Genomic DNA, 20218 nt, shown 5'->3' with positions numbered 1-20218 from the left:
CTTCCCCATCCTTCCCTAATCCGATGAGACCGATGACCTCGCTGTCTGGTCTCCTTCCCCAAAACAACCCAACCTTCACCAGCGGAAAAGGCTAGCATACATGAAGTGCAGTGTCGAAGTGAATTGCCGCTGAAAATGCTTCAAACTAAAATAAGACGATGCGTGTGCTTCGAAATACAAATAGCATTTATTCAGTTGCACAGAGAGGTAACCTCAGTCGTTAATATCGACCACATTTTTCTCGTCAACAAAGCGGTCATTTCAGCTGCGTTACGTGTATACATGAGGTATGATTTGTGGACGAATATCCTGCTCCCGGCGTTTTTTATTTCAATACATCTTCCTCCCCCACGCTCTCCCCCAAGATGTCGTGATCGTTGGTTTCATAACACACAAAAGCATTCCTCAGACTTACAACATACGTTTCTTCTTTTTTTACGGGACTTTTTGGCAGCGCTTCTGAGAAATAACAGGAACTGAAATCGATTTTTCCAAACATCAATTTGAACCCCAGATTTCACAGATGCGAGTCCATTGTCTTGAGCGAAACAACGATTCTGCCATTATAAGCGTCTATACTGATTTCTGCAGATAACATCGGATTCACTATCTTCTGCATAAAATATCCTGTTGACGTTAACAATATGATTTGCCACAACCAGAAATCAGGTCTTTCGTTGTCTCACTGGTATGGTTACCAGCTTCTTCGTACAGTGGCTTGCGTCAGCATGCTAGTTAGCTCGTCGGTGGTAACAGCACCTTAATGGCCTCCTAGCACAACAATTACTCAGTCGTCAGACGCTCGCTGTTCCAGTGCGAGTCCCCTGTAACCCTGTTTCTTTCAGCACAGTCGCCAGTTTAAGGTTTTCTGGCAGTTCTGCCTGTGTTATAAGCCGTCGCTTATTCATAGCATCAACAGACGTCCTCATCTTGATGTGTATCTTTATTCAATTATAAAACCGAATTTGTGGAAGAGAAAAGTAAATTTGCACCAGGTGTCGTGTATAAGAATAATTTAAGTTACACTGTATACAGATGTAATTCATAAGTAAGTTATTATTGATTTTTCCGGCCTAGGCTTACTTCAATTGTTGCTGCGAAAAATGGCCATGCAAACAAACAGATTATGAGAAGATTTCACGAAACTTTTTTTGCTGTCGAAGTATGGTTTATAAGTACTCGACAGTGCAATCATTAGTGCCGGGATTAATTAAATACACAACGATATGAATATGAAAATTAGTCAGTAAGGACACCAAATTGATTAAACAAACTTCACATCGAAGCTGTGTTCCTTCCCAACACTGAAAAAGCTGGGAAGATTTAACCAAATTTCAGTAAAAGACTGCTACTTGGCGTGTCGTTAAGTGAAATACGCGTAAGTCCACAGCTATATTATGGCCTTCCATCTCGTGTACAAACAAGTAGCCCTGCGCCACAAGGACCGCACTGGTGGGTCCTCTACTCCACTCATTGGAGGGGGATCTATGCGTCATAGGGCAGTGGCTCACTTCAGAGGCACGTGAGAACGATTTCGTTTCGCACTCGTGTCTGATAACTGTCACTGGTTGCATCTTGTTATGCTTCATCATATTCGGCCACTTGTTCTTCCATTCACATATGCCTCCAACAGCAAGGACACTGGAAGTACGCGGACAAAACACTGCGCTAATGCAGGTGTTGTAGACGCCTCTTTGGCTGCTGTATCTGTTGAATCGTTTCCTGTTTTGAGTCATACATTGCTCGCTACCCGGCAGAAAACATTTCCTCCCTCCCCCTCTCCCTCCACCAAGTGTTGAAGTCAGAGGAAGATTTCCTGGATGGACTGGGTGGCTTCCTCAGGCAGCTACAGGACTCGCGCTGGAACGGAAACACTATAGAATCAGTGAACGCGTAAAGCAACTTGTAACGGAATGATTCAAACGGATAAGTGGAATAGACAGGGAATCCAGTTCAAGGTTCAGGGCAAGAGAGGAGTCGATCATGTCTCAAGTGTTCAAAAGAAGCTTCGGATTAATGACCACTTTACTTAACGACAGATTAAATTACCGAACGAGGAGTCGTATGTAGAAGATAAAAGATAAGAGGAAGAGGAGCATCGGTTTATTGCAGATCGAATTCAGCTACTATGTAGCTACCTTCAGTGCAATTACGTCCAAGTCATGATGACTCACGACAAATAAAATCGCACATGGTACCATTTGATACTACAGATGACAGTTTTATTTACGATGAATCACCACTGACTTGGATATAATCGCACTGGAGACAGCTACGGGTTAGCTGTACTCGATCTGCAGTAAACAGATTAAAAATTTACGGCCGATGCTGCCCTTCCTCCTATACTGGACCCGCTAATATGGAACACACTGTTCCTGATGGAAAAAAACCCGTATGCAGAGAAATTCGAAGCACACTCGTGGGAGTATGAATTTTAATATATGGGGTGATAAAAAAAATTCACGCACTCGAACTTCGCAGCGCGATTCGTCACACAGCGGCAATTCAAAATTGTGTCTCACGAAATTTCGTCCTGCGCACATTTCGAGCACTAAATGGACGTTAAAGATTGGCAATCTGGCAACACTGTAATCACATGTACGGAAACTACCTCTGTCAACAGATAGGCCAGAGCTGTGCACATGGTGCACAGGATAGCGTTCTGGATTAGCATATCTGGCGTCTTAATCGTCATACAGCGATTACAGTGGGTCTCCTACAAAACGTTTGCAGTTATGTACTATGAACACAAAAATCGAAGTACAGTCGTTGTCGCTGGTCAGCTTTTAAAGAAGCCTTTTGCACGTCTTGGACACGAATTGTTTCGCGCCACTGTACTTGCTAGATCCCAAACTTGTTTTGGGTGTACCCACCCCCTATGGTCCCATTGAAATTGTTTGCAAAGCACTTTGCTAGTCCTACTGGTGACATAAGCCCCTAACGAAATGTGACTGACCTGAACGTGGCAAGAATAATAGTTGCTATTAATCGGTGGGACCATTGGGGTAGGGTACACACAAAACAAGTTTGGAATATAGTAGATGCAACGGTGCAAAACAACTCGCGTCCACTACGTGCAAAAGGTTTCTTTAAAAGTCGACCAGCGAAAACGGTTGTATTTCCATTTCTGTGTTCGTAGTACATAACTGGAAATGTTTTGTAGAAGACCCACTATAATCGCTACATGACGACTAAGGCACCAGATACCGTACCACGCAGACTACTTTTAGCAAATAAAAACAAATAAGCCTCGATCCAGAATCGAACTCTCGACCTACTGCATGCTAACCCAAAACGTTACGAATTGCACCAAGTGCACAGCACTACCGCTAATGCTGACTGAGGTAGTTACCGCACAAATGATTACAGTATTGCCAGATTGCCAATCTTTAAAGTCCACTTTGTGCCTGAAATATGCAAAGGGCGAAATTTTGTGTGAGACATTTTTGTATTGCTAGTACGTGAGAAAACGCGCTGCGGAGTCAGAGTGCGCGAATTTTTCTTCGCCATGTATAAGTTACCGGAAATGTGGAAATCGTTCGTTCAGATCCTCCGACCTCCTGAAACTGACATAGCGCTCCGTCTGCGAGGCCACTTTTGTATGGCGGGAGCGGTAAATACCAGTCAGAGAAGTTCAGTGGCTTCACGCATTTCGGGATGCGGAGGCATCAGACGCGCTACAGTAGCTGCAGCGGACTGTGCGTTGGACGCGTGCTTCCGCCGGCGTGCAGGAACTTGCGGATTCCCGGAAATGTAGCCGGGCCGGTGTAGGTGAGCGTGTTGTTCCAGCCGGTGGCGCATGCGCAGGCGTGGTCCGGGACGGCCTCGCGTCGCCGCCACGCGTCACCGGATTTGCCGCATGGCTGGCGCGCCCGCCCTTGGAGCACCTGTTGCGCCTCTGGCAGGTCATCAAGAGCGAACTGAGTGGCTCGGGCGACGGCCAGGTCCCACAGAGGCATGTTCGATGATCGTCGATATTTACATACTGTAATGACGATGTTCGATGTTTGAGTGTCGAAAGATTGCCAACTTCGATGTTAAAAGGGAGACCCCACCTGAGGTTGCAGAGATGGGTAGTTCGCGAACGAACGAGTGCAAAGGAACGGTTCACCAAGATGAACGAAAGGACCGAGGAACGAATTCCAAGGAACGATCGGTTCATAGTTCACTTCGGTCGCGGCGGTCTACTTATAGTTCCCGGGAACGAGGAACGATCGGTTCATAGTTCACTTCGGTCGCGGCGGTCACTTCGACAGTTCTCGTTCCAGCCTCGGTCGCGTGCTCATCTCAGTCTCGGTCTCCCTTGGCCGCACTCGTCGTTCTTCGCATGACCACCTGACAAACTTTATTACTGCGAACTTAATTCTTATTATTATTGCTGCATTAAATTTAATAATGCAACATAAAAACCTAATTTTTACTAAGCATGTGACGCAAGTGTGATGAGAAAACCATATTTTATTTTATGCTTCCATAAAGTCTCTACTTCGCCTACGAACTCAGAGACAACGTGAAGTACATATAGGGTGTAAACGATTATTGTTTACAACGTAACATAGCTATGTAGTGGAAGTCGAAACGAAGAATTTTAAACAAGACACTTGTGTGGTCTATTAAGTTGGGAAACAACCACCAACAGGTTTACAAGACTATGTGTGTCGCCTGAGATTTTCATGTTCTCTTCTCCAGCTCTCTACACATCGTCATCGATTGTTTCGCAATTGTTGCTTGCATTAGCTTGTTATTTATTCACTGCCTAATTATTACTTGTTTGTCTGTTTGTTGTATCTGCTCGTAACGGGCAACACATCGTCCGTAATTAGCGAGCAGTCTATACTTGGGGCCGGTTTTCGGTGCGCCACCCTATATTATTTCCCTGCGATCAGCCACAGAACACTACAGTTGGCTAAACGAGAGATTCTGCAGACCCACAGAAATTACTTCTAAAAGAGTGTAAGAATTCTGTAATGAATAAAAATTCGATACTCCAGTGGGGAGGCAAGTGCTCCCTCTTGGTGCCCTCCATCCTTCAGTCACCTACACTACTAGTTTTCAGTTTTTCATAAGAACCATTCCAAGCACAAATGAACGGTGAACGAGTAAAAATGAACGGTTCCCAAAAAAGAACGATCAGCAGTGAACTAGTTCCCAAGGATGAACGAGTTTGCCCATCTCTATGAGGCCACCACTTTGGCGATTTGCGCTTCGAATCTCTTTGTGAACATGTCTCTCTCAACGACACCACTGCAACACATCCGCCACCTGCCAAACGTGGCCACGGGTTAGGGGTGGCGGAGCAATATTTTTGGACGAACCATGGCAAGAATATCGGCTATTCTCGTTGCTGAGCGTGGAATGAGGAGGTTCTCCGCTTGGTCTATGGAAACACTGACAAGAAGGAGGGACACGATGGCAGCACGTGTGTACTAGAACGAGCTGTGAGGAGCAAATCCTGCTCTGAGAGAAAAGGTTGACACAGCATAGGAATTTGTGGTGGACTGCATCATCAGAACAGTTGGAGGAGTGATGTTCACCCCCCCCCCCCCCGCCGCCCTCCCACGTATGACCCCAGTTTTTCTTTGCGCCCTAAAACAAACAAACAAACACCTCGGTGTATATGTAGCACTACTGTCAACAACACGAACAGCGTTTACGATGCTTATCGAAACCCTACCATTGTTAAAATTGATATACAATGTTAACAATAGCCGGCCGAAGTGGCCGTGCGGTTAAAGGCGCTGCAGTCTGGAACCGCAAGACCCCTGCGGTCGCAGGTTCGAGTCCTGCCTCGGGCATGGATGTTTGTGGTGTCCTTAGGTTAGTTAGGTTTAACTAGTTCTAAGTTCTAGGGGACTAATGACCTCAGCAGTTGAGTCCCATAGTGCTCAGAGCCATTTTGTTAACAATACAACCCGACTGATTTTTGTTGAGGGGGGAGGGGAGGAATGTTGATAACGCGACGTATCTAGAACTCTTTCTTTACTCATTTCCGGACAAAATGCTCGAAAGATACACACACACACACACACACACACACACACACAAAGTTCACTACGACACTACGATGGTACAGTACGCTACTTGTGTAGGTTGATGATGAATAAGGCTCTATTTACTCAGTCATTCGGTTTTCGCCAAGGCAAGACTAGGAGCCGAGATATAAAGTACGATTTAGAAACCATCGTTCCTGTGAAAAACAGCACGAAGTGTTGAGGGCTGTTAACAAGGTAGTTCAAATTGATACCTTATTTCTAGGTTTCCAAAAGGCTTTTGACACTGTACCACACAACCAGCTTGTAGTGGAATTGCGTGCTTATGGAATATCGTCTCAGTTATGTGACTGGATTGGTGATTTCATGCCAGAGAGGTCACAGCTCGTAGCAAACGACGGAAAATCGTCGAGTAAAACACAAGTGATTTCTGACGTTCCCCAATGTAGTTTTATAGGCTCACCCTAACTATATAAACGGAAAATTTTGGAAATTTTTGGTAAGGTCTCATGGGACCAAACCGCAGAGGTCATCGGTCCCTAAGCCTACACACCACTTAATCTAACTTAAACTAACTTACGCTATGGAGAACACACACACACACGCCCGAGGGAGGACTCGAACTTCCGACGGTGGGAGCCACACGGACCGTGACAAGGGGCCTTAGACCGCGCGGCAACTATATAAACGATTTACAATGTGAGCAGCTGTCTTAGGTTGTTTGCAGATGATGCTGTCGTGTATCGTCTAGTAACCTAATCAGAAGATCAAAACAAATTGAAAAACGATTTAGGAAAGATAACTGAATGGTGCGAAAATTGGTAACTGACCCTAAATAAAGAAAACTGTGAGGTCATCCACATGAGTGCTAAAAGGAATCCATTAAACTTCGGTTACACGATAAGCCAGTCTAATTTAAAGGCGTAAAACACACAGAAAGTGTCGTGGGGAAGGCAAACCAAAGACTGCATTTCATTGGCAGAATACTCAGCAAATGCAACAGATCTACTAGAGTGTGCCTAAAGCACGCTTCAGTCCTTTTTGCAGTACTGGTGCGCGGTCTGCGATCGTTACCAGATAAGATTGACGGAGTAAATCGAGAAAGTTCAAAGAAGAGCAGCATGTTTTGTACTATCACGAAAAGGGAGAGAGAGTGTCACGGGCATGATACAGGATTTTGAATGGACACCATCAAAACAAAGGCGTTTATCGTTGCGGCAGAAATTTCTCACAAAATTTCAGCCACCAGCTTTCTCCTCCGAATGAGGAAATATTTTGTTGATGCCGACCTACACAGGGAGAAACAATCATCGTAATAAAATGAGGGAAATCAGACCTCTCGCGGAAAGATATATGTGTCCGTTTTTCCGCGCGCTGTTCAAGAGCGGAATAATAAAGTATTAATTGTGAATGTGGTTCCGTGTACGCTCCGCCAGGCATTTAAGTGTGATTTGCAGAGTTCAAAATGGTTCAAATGGCTCTAAGCACTATGGGATTTAACATCTGAGGTCATCACTCCCCTGGACTTGGAACTACTTAAACCTAACTAACCTAAGGACATCACACACGTCCATGCTCGAGGCAGGATTCGAACCTGCGACCACAGCAGCAGCGCGGTTCCGGACTGGAGCGCCTAGAACCGCTCGGCAACAGCGGCCGGCTGATTTGCAGAGTATCCATGTAGATGTACATGTAAACGTTGGGCGCTGTGAAGAGCTCTCCACACTGTAACGTTGTACATTACTCCACGCGTAACACGGCACTGGCCCCTCCGCTGGTTTTCCATTGCCATATGGTTTTTAAAATACTGTTTGCCCCTCCTCTTGTAAGCGCATTGGCAGTTCTTCGGTTGGCATTACGAGTTCGCTCAGGTGACAGGTGGCAACGAGCCCGCATGCAGGGAATACAAAGCACCAGGACGCAGAAGCAAGGAGCAGCGCCCCACATACCGGCCGAGTCAGCAGCCTCGCGGCACGCCCAGCTGCCAACACAATGCGCCTGCGCGCGTCAGTATTAAGACAGGCGGTCTGGGCGTGGCCTCACTGCTGCAATGTGCTGACACCTTCCGCCTAACTGCAGGTGCGCCCGTCACGAGCTCTGCGACGCAAAAAAAAGTGCTTTTGTTCTGAACACGTCGAGCCCTACACAGCAAATTTAACAGAAATCAGCAAAGCGTATTCTATCGTAAATGATTCTTGCGTGTGCATTCAACGATTTTTAGTTAGATGACTTTGATACAGAAATGGCAAGCATATTTCATTAACATAGGCCCTATGCTGCATATTTTGTTCTCAATTATTAATATGAATGCCATAATTTGGATTAATGTCTATAACTACACTACTGACCATTAAAATTGCTGCACCAAGAAGAAATGCAGATGATAAATGGGTATTCATTGGACAAATATATTATATTAGAACTGACATGTGATTACATTTTCATGCAGTTTGGGTGCATAAATCCTGAGAATTCAGTACCCAGAACAACCACCTCCGGCCATAATAACGGCCTTGATACGCCTGGGCATTGAGTCAAACAGAGCTTGGATGGCGTGTACAGGTACAGCTGCCCATGCAGCTTCATCACGATACCACAGTTCATCAAGAGTAGTGACTGGCGTATTGTGACGAGCCAGTTGCTCGACCACCATTGACCAGACGTTTTCAATTGGTGAGAGATCTGGAAATTGTGCTGGCCAAGGCAGTAGTAGAACATTTCTTGTATCCAGAAAGGCCCGTACAGGACCTGCAACATGCGGTCGTGCATTATCCTGCTGAAATGTAGGATTTCGCAGGGATAGAATGAAGGGTAGAGCCACGGGTCGTAACACATCTGAAATGTAACGTCCACTGTTCAAAGTGCCGTCAATGCGAACAAGAGGTGACTGAGACGTAAAACCAATGGCACCCCATACCATCATGCCGGGTGATACACCAGTATGGCGATGATGAATACACGCTTCCAATGTGTGTTCACCACGATGTCTCCAAACACGGATGTGACCATCATGATGCTGTAAAAAGAACCTGGATTCATCCGAAAAAATGTTGTTTAGCCATTCGTGCACCCAGGTTCGTCGTTCAGTACACCATCGCAGGCGCTCCTGTCTGTGATGCAGCGTCATGGGTAACCGCAGCCATTGTCTCCGAGCTGATAGTCCATGCTGCTGCAAATGTCGTCGAACTGTTCGTGCAGATGGTTGTCGTCTTGCAAACATCCCCATCTGTTGACTCAGGGATCGAGACATGGCTGCACGATCCGTTACAGCCCTGCGGATAAGATGCCTGTCACCTCGACTGCTAGTGATACGAGGCCGTTGAAATCGAGCACGGCATTCCGTATTACCCCCCTGAACCCACCGATTCCATATTCTGCTAACATTCACTGTATCTCAACCAACGCGAGCAGCAATGTCGCGATACGATAAACCGCAATTGCTATAGGCTACAATCCGACCTTTATCAAAGTCGGAAACGTGATGGTACGCATTTCTCCTCCTTACACGGGCATCACAGTAACGTTTCACCAGGCAACGCCGGTCAATTGCTGTTTGTGTATGAGAAATCGGTTGGAAACTTTCCTCATGTCAGCATGTTGTAGGTGTCGCCGATGGTGCCAACTTTGTGTGAATGCTCTGAAAAGCTAATCATTTGCATATCACAGCATCTTCTTCCTGTTGGTTAAATTTCGCGTCTGCAGCACTTCATCTTCATAGTCTAGCAATTTTATTGGCCAGTAGTGTACATCTGTACTCCGCGAACCACTGAAGTGCATGGCAGAGGGTACGTTCCTCTGTACTGGTTATTAGGACTTTTTCCCGTTCCATTCACATTTGGAGCACAGGAACAATGATTGTTTAAATGCCTCTGTGCACGCTGTAATTAATCCAATCTTATCCTCACGATCCCTACAGGTGTGATAAGTAGGACATTGTAGTATATTCCTAGGGTCATCATTTATAGCTGGTTCTTGAAACATTGTTAGTAGACTTTCTTGGGATAGTTTGCTTCTAACTTCAAGAGTCAGCCAGTTAAATTCTTTCAACATCTCAATGACACTCTCCCTGCAACCATTCGTGTTGCTCTTCTCCATATATATTCAATATCGCCTGCCCATCTGATGTGGTACGTGTCCGACACACTTGAGCAATATTCTAGGATGGGTCACATGAGTGATTCGTAAGCCATCTCCTTTGTAGATGGATTGCATTTCCCTAGTATTTTACCAATAAACCAAAGTCTGCTACCTGCCTTACACATGACTGAGCCCGTGTCATTGTTTTGTGGATCACTTCTGTTACCTTTCCTGTAGATGGGTATGACCTGGACTTTCTTCTAACTTCTGGGCACACTTTTCTTTTTCAAGAGATCTACAGCAGAGAACAGTTAGAAGAGGAGCTAACTCGGTGGAAAATTCAGTATAGGATCTGATAGGAAGTCCATCGGGCCCTGGAGCTTCAGCTTTAAAGTTTTTGGCTTCTTTGCAACACCAGAGACACTCGTACTTATCTCAATCATCTTTTCAATGGCATGAGTATTAAATTGGGGCAGTTCTCCTGGGTTTTCCTTTGTAAAGGAATATTTGAAAACAGAGTTAAGCATTTCTGCTTTTGTTTTGTTACCCCCCCAACTGCAGTTCCATTCTTGTCCGTGAGTGACTGGACACTAACTTCGGTGCCACTAACAGCCTTTACGTAAGACCAGAATTTCTTTGGGGTGTGTAAAAGATCATTTGGTAATATTCTGCTACAGTAATCAGTGAAGACTTCATGCTTCACTTTCTTTTTTTTTTTTTTCATTCAATACCTCTCTATCTACAGCACCATGCTTTGTTCTGCACCTATTATGCAGTAGTCTGTTTCTTTAGAACTTTCTTTACAGTGACTTTATATCATGGAGGATCTCTCCCATTATGAACTGTCCTAATGGGTAAAGATCTATCTCAAAATGAAACCATTCTTAAAATTAAATCCAACATATTCAACAAATTAATCAAAAAAATTTTTTTATTTATATGTTGGTACCATACCAACAATATTGATACTCACGGAAAATTAAAAATCTGTAATAAAATCAAATCACAACAAATGAGGAAAATACTGTTGGTCAGCAACAAAAACAATGAGGAAAAAATTCTGAATTAAAACTCCCCCAAGAGGAGAAACAAACAAATTGCAACGAATGACGGTACTTCCTACCACATTAGGCAATGATAAATCTGCAATTTACCAAAACTGCACACAATTATAGCAAGAAATAGGTAAGAATTTTGTAATAAATATGAAGCCTACACCCCAGATTTCAGGAGTGACATGTGGCCTGCCCTCCCTTCCCCCCCTCCCTTGTGGACATCTACAGATGGGTACACGTTATTGTTCTGTCATTAATTCATTGCATAGTGCAAGCTTTTGAGTGAATCCCAGCACTGCATTACCAGCTGCTGTGTAATTCTTTGCTTATATGAGCTGTACTCAAGTAATTATATTTCCACATTATTAAAGACTGGCCTGAGTGTCTTTGTATATGAAATGTAAGTGTCTCTCCCAGTAAATTAAATAGTTATACTATCTTCATTACATTTTTATTATTCAAAACATACAGCTGTGTGTTGACTAGAAGCTTTTTTTACATTATGTAGTTGAATTTTCTGTTATTTTGGCCCTGATTATTGACATCACTTTCTGGATGTTCAGCAGCAGAACTGCCTGCTCTGCTATTAATTTTCCACCCATAATGCAGTCTCTTGAAAGATTTATCTATACTTTGTGAAACAAATATACTTTCCATGTGTTAGACAGCATTTTCTCTGTCACAAATTTAACACCAAAATAATTTTTAAAAGTAAATCAATTGACAGGAAAACAACAGATCTGGGCCTGAGTCAGGCACATGGATTCGTATAACTGACAAAAGAATAGAAAAGGAACAGATTTCCTTTGTCTCCTGAAACTTTGCTGTACAGAAGTGTGCTGGTTGTGTAAAGTTTTTATGCCACTGAAATATTTTGTCAACCATCGCAACAGTACACAACTACTGTCTGATTACATGCATATTTATTTCTTTTCAGGGACACCTTCTGATACAGAATTGGTTTTTGTGCCTCTTGAATCGAGGGCTGGTGTAACGGAGAGTGTGGAAGATGTTGATGACTCTAGTGATGATGATGATGATTTCATCTTCCCATTTGGAGGCTTCTTTGGATTCTCTACCTTCATGCAAGGTTTGAATACAGTTCTCTTTATTAATTACTGTTTCTTTCAAATTCTTTTGTTTATTGTGTAACTTAGATCTTATGTGGGCACAATAGGTAAACTGAGTTGATTTAACAAGTTGAGAGGGCACCCATGGACTCGGCATCATTTCTGTCATAATGTGGCTTTGTTTTATTTAACTAAAGTTAAGTGCCCACTAAGTCAGGCACATTATAATTTGAGAATATATTTGTATCAATTAATCTTTAATGTAGATATTGGCCAAAATGCAGTTTCATTTTTTTAATAAGGAAATGTTAAATCAGCAAAAGGAGTGAAGTACACTAAAAATGAAGTAGACAGAAAAACAACAGCAGTTCACCATTTGAAAGTCCTCTTCCATAACAGTGATTAGCTCCATTCCATAGATGTTTATGAAATGCAACAATCAATCATACTGTTTATACAGAAAAAGGTTCATGGTCCATATAGTCACCTGTAAATGTAGGACGTGATACACAGAATTTTAGAAATAAATGAATAATGTTGTTTCGTTTGAACATAAGAGTTTTACTAGCCATGGTTGTATTGGAGGTGGCAAATGACCTAGACTTCCACTTACCTGTTAACTGACTTAATCAGTTAATTTAATGCGGACCTTGAATGGCAGTGCAACTCAATATTTATCACACTGGCAGAGAAAAAAAAAAAAAAAATGCCTAACCAGCAATCAAATTGTAGACCTTTATTTGCTCACCTTTCTTCTTTAAATACAGTCTCCATCTGGTGATTTTCGTTTTGTGGCCATTAGGCTGTAGTCAAAGGCCCAGTTCTCTGTCTAATGTTTGATCATCCCCAGCTGGAGACCTCATCAGAGGCAACAACAACTCAGAAAGTCTCCGTTATAGGATGCAATGTAAAGTGTGTAAAGGTGACTAACACCTATTTGTTTGCTGTACAAAGCCACAATTGTCTCAAGAATGTGAAGTAGTACTTTGTTATTAGGTGCACAAGACACAAACTACAAAATAGACTCTCTTTAATATTCCAGATTTCATGAGGAGAATCACTAATGTTCTGAAGGGCCTTCCAGACGGAGCATTCAATTTTGGCAAGGAGGGTAACACCACATCAACCACTAAGGTATGTATTGCATAAATATGGTTTTGACTAAAGCATATATGTGATCATTTCACCACATCTAAAATAGAATCCCGAGTAAGACATATGAGATTTCAAAATGGAAACAGAACATAGTATCCTTACATCATACACCCACAGTAGACCCACATATTTTTGCCTATACTATTTTTGAATAAATATGAAAATTAGTAACATTGCTGCATTGGAAACAGGCTATGGAATCATCTCTAGTAATAGATATTTATTTATTGCCTTACTGTTGTTTACTGTGAGGGAGAAACAAATCCAGCTACTTTACCGCATTATTTACACTGGTCAGCCAGAACATTATGACCATCTAACCAATAGCCGGCATGTCCACCTTTGGCATGGATAACAGTGGTGATGGATCATCGCATGTAAACAATTGGTAGATTGCTAGAGGGAGTTAGCACCACATTTGCATGCACGTCACCTAATTCCCATTGATCCCACAGTTTCATCAGGTTCAGATCTGGCAAGTTTTGGAGGCCAGCACATCAACTGGAACTCACCACTGTGTTCTTTGAACCATTCCATCACACTCCTGGCCTTGTGACATGGCACATTATGCTGTAGAAAAATGCCACTACTCTCGGGAAACATGATCACCATGAAGGGGTGTATGAAGTCTGCAATCAATATTCGATACTCCTTGGCCATCATGGTGCCTTACACAACCTCCACTGGATGCACGGATGCTCATGTGAATGTTCCGCAGAGCATAATGGGGCTGCCACCAGCTTGTCTCCAGCCTGCCAAACAGGTGTCAAGCAGATGTTCCCCTGGAAAACAATGGATTCGTGCCCTCCCATCGGCATGATGAAGAGGGTATCAGGATTCATCAGATCATGCAAAGCTCTGCCACTGCATCAATGTCTGGTACCAATGGACACATGCCTATTTAAGTTGTAGTTTCTGATGTCATGGTGTTCACATTGGCATATGCATGGGACATCAGCTGCAGAGGCTCAGAAGCACTTGTACTCTGCCCAGCATTAAAAACTGATGTTGGTTCTGTGACAGTTCACTGCCTTTCCTGTTTTACCAATCAGCCCAACCTTTGGTGCCTGACATCTGTAATGAGGGGTGGCTGCCCAATCACGAGACATCTGAATGTGGTTTCACCGCATATTGAAGACACTCACCAAAGTCCTTGAACACCTGACATGTCCTGCAGTTTCTGAAATGCTTGTGCGGAGCCTCCGGGCAATCACAATCTGTCCTTGGTCAAACTCAAATAGATAGTGCTCCTCCCCCATCCTACACATGGACAGCATGCTAACTGATACTACATGTACCATGCAAGTGTCTGAGTAGCAGTCATCACTTGGCAAGTGACACTGCTATTGCCTGGAAGGCTTTATGTTGATAGTAGGTCAGTGGTTATAATGTTCTGGTTGGTCAGTGTGTAAAGTTGTATGTGTCTGCTTTTGCAGACAACTTTTCATTGTCCACTGCCTGTAACAATACTGAAGTACATGGACTAAAGCATAGAGTAGACCCTTGAAGTTAATGATTAAAAAAAAAAAAAACTAAGATCATGTGAAATCCATCTCCAAACCGGATCAATGAATGAAGTACACATTTGACAGATATACACTTTTTTCTTTGTGTTTAATTGTAAAATACAGAAAACCATTAAATTTCGATGTATAGTATTCTTCTTTTCATTTATTCCATGTCTTTTGCAAAAGACATACCCCATGCCCTCAAAGTGACATAGACTGATTTTTTGATTTTTAAAATTTTTCAGCTAAAAAATTCCACTTCTAAGTCATCTTTGCATACCATTTCTGGTGTATAGAGAAAGATTGTGCAGAATTTAAGATACTAGACTCATGCAGATAGATGGATTTTCCTAAATTTCTTAAGGTAACAAAATACTGGTATTGTCCCATTCAAGGGCAGCGGGGGCAGGGGCAGCTGCCCACCATCCTTGACTTCTTTTCACGTGGACTGAACACCCATACTGCTCAGCCAAACTGATATGCATATTAATTCAGTATCAATTTGAAGAAAGCCATAACATATAATGGATACTGAATAGGACAAAGAGTACCTAGAGCAATTTGTCATGATATCCAAAAATTTATTTTCTTACTTGCTGCAAAACCAACAAAAGTCCCTCTTCAACCTGGATCTGTTGCTATTCATGCTTGTAGTTTCTTTAAAGACACAGCTGACTTTCTTCCCCATTTGTTTCCAATCCAAGCTTGAACCAGTTTTCTATTTTCTCATTGCTGACAAAATGTTGAACTCCAGTTAAATTTTGCTTAATTTCACAGAAAGCTTTCAAAGACTGTATTGTCCTTATATTAGAATACAATTTAACTTTCCAACAGAAAGTATGACAAATATAAGAAAGCAAGCAAAAATCTCCAAAATCTACACCACTGCTTCCTTACTAAATAATAAATATGAGACATTGCCCTTTTCCATAAACTTCAGAAAGACATACAAAAAGTATAAAAACATTATCATTTCTTTTATAGGTTGTTGGAGGTCATGTCATTACTGTCAACGAGACTGTTTACAAAAATGATGATGACACAGGAGTCTACAAAATTCAGGTGATTGAAGTAAAGCCAACAGAAGGGGCTATTGATTCAGAGCAGAACCCAACTGAAACATCTGATTCTGCCTCACCTGAGCAAGTCAGTGAAAATGACAATGAAATCCCTAAGGGAAAGGTGGGTTCTGATGGTGATGAACTTACAGCTTGAAGTTAAGCAGTTGCAAGTGTGCCTGCATGAAAGACTGATGATACCTTGTGTGATTTAAAAGCTGCTTGCATAGAATTTTCGCATCAAAACATCTTCAGACCTGTCCTGTATAAAATAGCAGCTTAATAACTTACACACACTACTCACATTTTCACCTTTGAACAAAAATGTTATTGAAAGAAACCAAATAAGCCTTGTATACTGCAAATTTTTATTCCATAATTTTAAAAGCAGTCTCACGTACTTGCATATGTACATAATTTATGTGTAGTATTATATAAAAAGTGCATTTTGCTGTATATAAATTGCAACAGTAAAACTCTGCTGTACTTGACAATAGTGAATCTCCAGGAGGCAGTATTATAAATTGGAATTAGCTGATTCAGTATTGTAGGCTTGTGCAAAAATCTGTAACCATAGGTTGTTATTTTTTCAAAGTGTATTACTTTTGTAACAGTATGTAATGTATTACACAATGCTTGTGCATGTGAAACAAATATAAGCACAATTACATGACTGAAAGTTTTATGATTCATTTTGGAATAAACCATTTACCAGAATTCCTTTAACTAATTAGTTAAATCTCTCTCTCTCTCTCTCTCTCTCTCTCTCTCTCTCTCTCTCTCTCTCTCTCTCTTTCAGTGTGTGTGCCTAATTATTGTGTTCACATGTTTGCTTCCTGTTTTGCTTTTTTTGCATGTTTATTTGTAACTAAACACTGTGCTTCAGCCACCTTTGTGATGAGATTTTACTAGTTCTCTGTTTTATAAACACTAATACAAAAGCAAATGCACTCAAACTGGTAAATTCATAATACTTTGAGCAATGGGATTTAACAAAAATGCCTGTTAGGTAGTACTTTCTAAATTAATTACTACTATTATTTTTAAACGCAACACGCTGAACCTTAGATGAAATGGTAAAAGGGGAAACTAATGAAAAATGCAAAAACATCTTTTACTGTTTTCTTTGAATTATTGTGAGACACAAAATTTTGTAGTAACTAATCAGAAATTCCTTTTCTCAGTGTGGTAATCTGTACATGTTTTTATAACTGCTTAATTATGTTTTTCTTTCTCACTCAGTAATCTATGTGTGTTGTATAACTGCTTAATGATGTGTTTGTATTCTATCAAAAACTGTTTCTAAATAATTTGGGGTTAAGGTTTTGATTTATTTTATGTTTTATCATGTTTGTTGTTACTTTCTCTATCTGCATGATACTGCTGATCTATTACATGTTTTTTCATTTCTCTGTTAATTTCCCTAATTTAGACTGAAGACGTAGCCGAGAGATTTGACAGAAGCTACTCTGAGAACACAGAACTACTTGAGTCTCCTGAATATTATTCTTCTGTTTTTTATGACAACTTGGACAATACCATAGATGCTGGAAGATATGTCGATCTCAGTCGCGATACTTATGTCAACGCAGTGCTCAGTGATCAAGCAGTAAAAGGTGGAATGGTCATGATTGACCCTGATGCAGAATTAATTGATGTCAACACTGGCGAAGTAATAGATTTCTCAGGCTTACAGAACACCATCAACGAAAAATTCAAATGACAAAGCAGATTAGTGTTGACTATCACCAAAGATTATTCATGACAATAATTTGTGGCATAACATCTGACAGAAAGGACTGTTAATGCAACTTGCCATGAGGACTGAGAATGCTACATGTCTCTTGCCAAGATGTGAAGAAGAAGATTGAAATTAATTTATTTATTGAATCCATGCAACGTAACTCAGGATAAATGTTTTGTACAAAGTGAGTGTGTTTTGTTGTATGTGTGTGCGAGTGTGTAATACAATTTTTTGAAATACAATTATTTATGTGTATGTATGTGAAAAGAGAAAAAAGTTTGTTAATTTTTTAAATTATTGTAATTAAATTTTTAATTGGAAATCTTACATGAAATTCTTTATGTCAGTAAATGAGTACTGTCTGTGTACTGCACTTCTTGCAACCATACAACTTCTTATTCTGGATGCTCTTGGTTCCTCATCATAACACAGCATGCGTATTCTGGCACATTCTGTGAGAATTAAGTTTGCCTTCTTGTGTTTTCAAGCTGTAATGTATTGATAGTGCCTAACTTTTAACATCAGCCATACTTCAACTGCGAGGGTAGGCTAATCATTAGATCCTTAATGCACACAGGCCAAAGAATATTTGGATGAACAACAAACATCTTGTAACATACGCATTTTGATAGTCAGTCAGAAGATTTGTTTATGTTCAGGAAAGAAATTTTCCACTCATGCTTAAATGATTTGCATCAAGCTGACTGAATTTTTATTGTTAGAAGCAATTTTTTGGAACTGTGAAAAAGTAAATGTTAGTGCTGAGGTATAATGAAAGAGATGAATAATTGACAATTCATGTCACCTCAAGTACATATGAAATCCTGATTAGGTAACACATTACAACAGACACAAGGAATACATATGAAACATAAATGTACACAGAAATATTGGTGTACTGTCCATTACTCTGCTTTCATGACATTGCATGAAACCACTGGCTTGCACAGTGCTTAGATGACTGGAACTTTACAAGAAAGTTACCAACAACAGAGAATTATCAACATTTTGGAAACCTTGTCATCATTTAAATGTCATGTAGTGATCTTAATTTCTACCTTGGGAATGATATTTCATATGGCTTTCAATTTGCTATAATTACACAAAGGTTCAGGAGATGCTATTGTCCTTAGCAGCTCTTATAATTATAGTACAATAGTCCTTACTGAAAACTTATTCCTATTTCACCAGGTTTTACACTTTCTTATTAATTTCTTCTTATTTGGTCATATGTTTTCCCCCAATTTTGAATTATTTGATCAGAAAGAAAACCAGCTGTTGCTTCTTTTGTGCTATCCATTCTTGATTAGTGTAAGGAAAATAACATTCTGTGCAATGAATCTGAAACTATTTGTACACTAGTTTCCTGCTTTTCCACCTGTATACAACTGAAGGTTTGATTCTAGAGTGGTGTCATCAGTTTAATTTTTGTCATAGTTTTCAAAGGTACCTCAAATAGAACTTATGGCACATTATTCTACAAAGTGAGATTGACTGAAGTTGAGATTCTCATCTTTGAGTATTACTATATAGATTGCTACACAATGTGACAAGTGCAAACATTTGTTTGGGACTGGGATCTTTTAGGTATTGTTAACACTTACTCTGTTTACAAGTGAGATCATGTGGGTCAGGGAATATTGATTAATTATGAGGTTTAAAATGAAATGCAAATACAGGGTGACAATTATTGAACTATATGAAATAAAATCATTGTAACTGCTGAATGGTTTTTGTTAGGATGTTTAAACTGCACAGTGGCCATGGGGCATGATGGGAATTAGTATGTGCATGCGCACATGCCTTGTTTTTGAAGCCCACTTTCTTTTGGATGGGTTCATCAATAAGCAAAATTAGCTCATTTGGGGGACTGAGAATCCACATTTCATGATCAAGAAGTCTCTTCACCGTCAGTGGGTGACTGTGCGGTGTGCAGTGTCTAGTCATAGAATAAATGGTGCAATATTCTTTGATGGCACAGTGACTACCAAACAGTATGTGAAGGTTTTGGAAGATTGTTTCATCCCCATTACCCAAAGTGACCCCGATTTCGACAAAAGGTGGTTCATGCAAGACAGAGCTCAACCCCATTGAAGCAGCAGTGTTTGATGTCCTGGAAGAGCACTTTGGGGACCGCATTGTGGCTCTGAAGTACCTAGGGGCCACTGGCATGGGCCTCGATTGTCTGCCATATTCTACAAATCTGAACAAATGCGCCTCCTTTTTGTGGGGCTATATTAAAGACAATGTGCACAGCAAGAACCCCAAAATCACTGCTGAACTGAAAACAGCCATTCAGAGGTCATTGAGAGCATCAGTATTCAGCACTTCTGCAGGTCATGCAGAATTTCATTACTTGTCTGCGCCACATCATCGCCAATGAGGGCAGGCATATCAAACATGTCATAACCTAAATCCAAATATCTGTAGTGATGTTTACATGTTGAATCTAGTGTGTGCAGGCCATAGTTTCTAACTAATTTACTTTTTTTTTTTTTTCTTTTTCAGACAGTTCAATAATTGTCACCCTGTAAGAACCACACTTAAGTCACATCATAATT

The 20218-nt window shown here is 41.2% G+C and overlaps 1 protein-coding gene across 1 annotated transcript in view; it reads left to right on the top strand.

The window, feature by feature from the left end:
• The window catches only part of LOC126416150 (icarapin-like), a 47256-nt gene extending 29277 nt beyond the window's left edge, over positions 1–17979 (top strand). The window contains exons 2-5 of the mRNA XM_050083698.1: positions 12060–12212; positions 13235–13326; positions 15840–16037; positions 17346–17979. Coding sequence (XP_049939655.1) covers positions 12060–12212; positions 13235–13326; positions 15840–16037; positions 17346–17636 — 734 coding nt within the window. The 3' untranslated portion in view covers positions 17637–17979. The remainder of the gene's footprint in view (positions 1–12059; positions 12213–13234; positions 13327–15839; positions 16038–17345) is intronic.
• Positions 17980–20218: the final 2239 nt, after the last annotated feature.

This window comes from Schistocerca serialis, chromosome 8, assembly GCF_023864345.2.
Source record: "Schistocerca serialis cubense isolate TAMUIC-IGC-003099 chromosome 8, iqSchSeri2.2, whole genome shotgun sequence".
Classification (NCBI taxonomy): Eukaryota; Metazoa; Arthropoda; class Insecta; order Orthoptera; family Acrididae; genus Schistocerca; species Schistocerca serialis.
Note: the sequence above shows the minus strand (reverse complement) of the source record. Positions and strands in the feature narration are given on the sequence as shown.